General features: G+C 40.2%; 1 protein-coding gene across 1 annotated transcript; it reads left to right on the top strand.

The window, feature by feature from the left end:
* Positions 1 to 2,788: 2,788 nt before the first annotated feature.
* LOC149375516 (uncharacterized) lies at positions 2,789 to 3,740 on the top strand. The gene is made up of 2 exons (XM_089598708.1): positions 2,789 to 2,978; positions 3,199 to 3,740. Exons 1-2 carry the CDS (start codon positions 2,789 to 2,791, stop codon positions 3,738 to 3,740), a joined length of 732 nt encoding a protein of 243 aa, XP_089454834.1.
* The last annotated feature ends 1,951 nt before the right edge of the window (positions 3,741 to 5,691 follow it).

The following is a 5,691-nucleotide window of genomic DNA, read 5'->3' on the forward strand; positions in this document are numbered from 1 at the left end:
ACTCGTCGTGAAAGTTTCGCGAACTTTTTAATAAAAGCAACCTATGTCACGTGGTTGAAGATACCGACAATGCGGTTGTTACTATGACTACAAAAAAAAAAAAAATTAGCTAGCTTGCGTTGTGTGGCAAGAGGTGTTTTTTGATGGTTTATCTTATCAACTACAAACAATCGAATAAATTTATGCGAATCATTGTGTGTTGCAAACGATGTAAAATTAATTGATCGATTGCAATAGTTAAAAGAGCAATTTCAATTGTGAAATTTTAATATTTTGTAAAGTTATTCATCTATAGAAATATATATAGTGCCACTTTCCAAACAGAGGAAAAAAAATTTTTGTTAACTGTATATGATTCACGCACTGTCAAAAATTTTGGTAATTATTTCTGAAAAATTACATTAACAATTGATTATAGGTAAAAAGATTAATTGTTTACACAGAATACAAATTTTTTTTTTAAACCATACTCTGAGTTACAAGTGGTTGAAACTAGTATGTGTTGAATAAAAAAAGCTTCGTTCAGTCTCTGTAAGACTCTTTAATCTAAAATACGCACTATTTATAAAGACTAAAGAATCTACTTTCATGTTTGTACATATATACTTATGTAGTACGAATTTTGTCAACGCAATAACCACAAGGTATTGATAAGGAATGTAAATATAAGCACAAAAATATAATATATGTACGTAGTTAAATATTCAAGTATAATTAGATGTAAGTTGAACTTTACTGGTAATGATCATATTTGATATAATCGTAGTAAAAGTATGAGTTTTCTTCTGCCTTCGGCTTTTTTTTCTCGTAAATAGGATGTTTACAATTTCTTAACAGTTTTAGAATACACAAATTATGTTATAAATCCTTAAAAGTTATTTTAGTAATAAAAATTATAGAATTGCCTCGTATCAAAGTAACAATATTAATTTAATTTGTTTTGATGTATCCGAAAAAAAATGTTGACTACATATATATAAATATACATTTTTAACAAAACATAAATAAAAGGATTGAAGACAAAATGATACATTAAATGAAAAAAAAAAAAAATAAAAAAAAATATCTACCATGAAGTGGATTTGAACCCTTAAGTGCAAAACAATCTCTAAAGGGGCATAAGCCTTAGCGATCTTAGCTATCCGAAGGACGAAAGGTGACTCTTTCGAAGTCACATATGTTCATGGATATCCTCTGGAGCTTGTCCTACAGTTTACAGCAGTTAGGATGTGAGAAATTGATAAATTAGTGGTTAATTTTTTGAAAACATAAATGGATTTGGGTATTTTAAGAGTATGGGAAAGTTAAAAAATAATGTATTGAAATCAAAATTCTGTGTATATAATTAATGAGCATTTAGTTCCACGATTTAATTAAATAAGATTTATGGATAACATTGAAGCCAGAGCGAGAGCAAGTCAGTTAAATATATACATAGTACTCAGTTGCAGAGTCAAAAGACTCTCAAAAAAGAAAAACTCGTATCGTCGCTTGCTTTGGCTGTGCGTTCAGATATATACAGCTTTATAGCCGACATTTCCACTCCTCTCCTCGTAGGCGCACATTCGGTATACCCCTTCTACGCGTCTCCAAAATGTGCGCCTATATGGACATTTCCACGCGAATCCTCTCTTCTCATACCTCTACCGTGCTTCTCAAATAAAAAAAAAAATGTGCGCCTGGTTCGGCCGCTTGGCCGCGGCGGGGCGCTCGAACCACTGGAAAAAAGTGGGCACACTCCGTAGCATGGCAGTCAGCAATCTCCCTACAAATATCTGTCAGCTGATAGCGTATCGGCAGTACTTAACTTTCCTAAACCTAAAACAGTGACCCAGATGCGCCGGTATCTGGGACTATTGAACACGTATAGACGTAGTATTCCGCTCGTTGCCAAGACTTGTGCACTCTTGAACAGGTTCATTTGTGGAAAATCAAAAAAAAATGACAAACAGGAAATTGACTGGAACGAAGAAGCAAACTTAGCTTTTGATAAAACCAAGAATGACCTTGTGAATGTGGTGGCACTGGCACATCCCTCCGGCGATGCCAAAATGCGACTCTTAACCGACGCTTCCGACTTCGCGATGGGCGCGGTCATAGAGCAGTGTTTTGACGGGGATTGGAAACCTCTAGGTTTTTTTTCGCGTAAATTTTCCCTAGCGCAAATGCGCTACAGCACATACGATCGCGAACTAACGGCTATTCACGAGTCAATTAAATATTTTAGGCATGTGCTCGAGGGTAGAGATTTTTATGTATTGACTGATCAAAAACCTTTGATCTACGCGTTTAAGCAAAACTTGACAACGCCTCACCCAGGCAGAGTAGACAATTGTCCTTCATTTCCCAATTTACAACAACATTCAGGCACATTGCAGGGGCCGACAATCATGTTGCGGATGCCATTTCGCGCATTGGCCTCATCCGATTGCCGGTTAAATTCAACCTGTTAGAGTTAGCAAAGTTACAGAGAAACGACCTTGAACTAGCGAAGTTGCTAGCGGAACCGGAGGGGCATTCTTGAACGTTGAAAGGCATCGAGTGGGGTAAGGAGCACCTGAAGGTTCATTGCGACCTCACCGGGAACGTATTGCGCCCCTACATCCCTGATTTACTACGTAGACACGTTTTTGAGCTTTTTTATTCACCTGCTCATCCTTCGGCACGCGTCACCGACACGATTATTCGACAAAGATACGTGTGGCCCAGCATGCACGCTGATATTTAAAACTGGTGCAGAGGCTGTGAGGACTGTCAAGCATCGAAAGTGGCGCGACATGTTAAAAACATGCCGCGAGAGATCGTCGCACCTGATTCGCGCTTTGCGCATGTCTACATAGACATCGTGGGACCCCTGCCGAGCTGCGACGGTTTCTCGTACCTTTTGACCATGATTGATAGGTTCTCGCGTTGGCCCGAAGCCATTCCGTTGAAGGATATCGGCCGCGGTGGTTTCTTGTGCGTTCATGAAAAACTGGGTTTCGCGTTTCGGCACCCCTCAAATATCAACGAGCGATCAGGGATCACAGTTTAAGTCGCAATTGTTTAGAGCCTTGTTGGATATGTTGGGTACGCAGTGAATTAGGACCGCAACTTATCATCCAGCCGCGAACGGGATGATAGAAAGATGGCATAGGAATTTGAAAAAGGCGTAAATGTGCCATAATGACAAAAATTGGTTGCGTTAATTGCCCATAGTATTATTGGGGCTTCGCACGGCTGTTAGACGAGACACGGGAGGCTCACCGGCGGAGTACCTTTACGGAACGGTGTTGCGCGTGCCCGGCGAATTTTGCCAGCACGACGATTTTGCCCCCAATCCAAAATACTTTTTGGAAGAGTTCCGCGAACAAATGCGTGAGGTGAGACCGATCCCGGTAGCACAGAAGTACAAAAATCGGGCATTTTATCATAAGGATTTGCAAGTTTGTGACTATGTGTTTATGCGATCAAGTCCGAACAAAAAAGCGTTAGAAAGGCCCTACTCGGGTCCGCATAAGGTGTTAGAGCGTATTTCTGACACGAACTTTAAGATTAAAGTACACGGTGCATCAAGGGTCGTAAGCACAGAGTTGCTCAAACCAGCTCATTTTCCACCCGAAAATTTGCAGTGGCCGCCTCTGCCAGACAAAATTAACGTGCCAAACTTGCCACCCGTGGTGCGTCCTATACTCAAGACGTATACGGCAACGAAACCTGCAGCAGGCGCCAAAAAAGTAATTTTTAAAGAACAAAAATGATTCTAGTGCATACACCTTATGTTTTTTTTACTGCGTGCGTTTTATACAAAGACAAATTCATTGTAACCTTTGATGTAAAAGCCTTCTGTCAAAGATCAAAATTGCTTGAATCTTATCATTAACTGTGCCAGTGAATTTCAAAGCTGACTATTAATTCTTGGAGACTTGACAGAGAGCTACCGTTGTTCATGTTGTAAACAGGCAAGTGAGTCAACAATCTCGAAATCTTGTGTACGTTTGTAAACAATTGTTATCTAAACGTAATCAGACGTTAAACGTCGACAGTACAAAAGTCAGTTAAGACTTTAAGAACACTTATCGGTTTACGAAAACATATTGTACGCGCACTCTCTCTCTCTAGCAATTATTTTAATTTAAAGATGAGCGTTTAAAACGTTGTAAATATTGATATGATGTATATATCTGTAAATATTTGAATGGGAATATGTAATTACAAGGACCGCGGATGATTAATCGTTGTAAGTTTTAACTGCGTCAAAACTTGAAGGGAGAAATGTAGGGATTTTCTCCCTCTATGTAAATATATAACCGTGCACAGAGAGTTGGTTTCTTGTAAGTATACAGTGAACGAAATTCGTACACCTACAGATGGCGTGCCGTCCTCACGAAATAGAGTGAATGTCCAGCGTACACTAAGATTTTACGTGCATGCGCCCTACTACTGCGCGCTCGTCTGTGTTCACTGAGATTCCTCATGCATGCACCCTACTACTGGGCTCTCTTCTATGTTCACTCGGATTTTTCGTGCCAACGACTGTGTTCACTGAGATTTCTCGTACACACAATGACGTAGTCAGTGAAGTAGTGAGCCCGAATAGTTATTCATGAGTTTAGTCGATCATAAAACAGAAAGATTATATATGAATGTTTTTGTTCAAGTATATGTTCAAGTTAACGTATAATTTTGTATTTTTAAATAAATTTTTGTGATTGCATTTTTATGAATTTTATTCGTAACTATAGCCCATAATTTTTTTATATTTTATAGTGCAAAGGAATGAAAATACGAGATACGTAAGATTCACAAAAAACGATGATACGTGCCAACAGTATTTCACAGCGTTTACGAGAAATCTCAGTGAACACAGTCGTTGGCACGAAAAATCCAAGTGAACATAGACGAGCGCGCAGTAGTAGGGTGCATGCATGAGGAATCTCAGTGAACACAGACGAGCGCGCAGTAGTAGGGCGCATGCACGTAAAATCTTAGTGTACGCTGGACATTCACTCTATTTCGTGAGGACGGCACGCCATCTGTAGGTGTACGAATTTCGTTCACTGTATACTTACAGAAAACCAACTCTCTGTGTGGGCGGAGAGAGAGTAGACGCCGAGCTTAAGCTCTATACAGTCAGTACTATTGTAGTCTCTGACAAAGTCGGTCAGACTATAAGCAATAAAAGGTCCACACGTAATTAACCGTTATTTCTTTTGCCCCAGGTCATAATCCGCATATCCTCAAGACATCACGTCCCTACATGGGCTCAACATCGACGCCCTCTTGTGTTTATATACTCTACCTGCCGTTGACATTGTGGCCCGAGGGATACCGCAAGGTTTAACTGTTGAGGTGGGGGCCATAGAGGTATAAGAATAGAGGGAGTGATCAGGCTTCCAGTGTGTTACCAGGAGCAAGAGAGAAAGGTGCAAGAAGGCCCCCTCTTGCTATCTCTCTCAAACCAAATGGTTGGGAGAGGGAGAAGAATTTCTCAGTTTTGAGAGTCGAGACGAGAGACGAGAGCCTTACTGCACACACTCACTTAATTAGAGAAGGATAATAGAAGGGGCCTTCTTGCAGCTTTCTCTCTCGCACGTGGAAACATCTCACAGTACAGAGTATCATGGGGATAGCTCCCTCTATTCTTATACCTCTATGGTAGGGGCACGAGGGGAAGTTAACTGTTTTGCTCTGGGGCATTCGATGGATGTC

The sequence above is a fragment of the Copidosoma floridanum genome, unplaced genomic scaffold (genome assembly GCF_036245765.1).
Source record: "Copidosoma floridanum isolate Cflo_tuat_1 unplaced genomic scaffold, Cflo_Japanese_pri ptg000006l, whole genome shotgun sequence".
Lineage (NCBI taxonomy): Eukaryota > Metazoa > Arthropoda > Insecta > Hymenoptera > Encyrtidae > Copidosoma > Copidosoma floridanum.

Coding starts and splice junctions, on each gene's coding strand:
- LOC149375516 (XM_089598708.1), top strand. CDS start 2,789: ATGCCGCGAGAGATCGTCGCACCTGATTCGCGCTTTGCGCATGTCTAC. Junction 2,979..3,198: donor GTGCGTTCATGAAAAACTGG/GTTTCGCGTTTC, acceptor AATTGCCCATAG/TATTATTGGGGCTTCGCACG.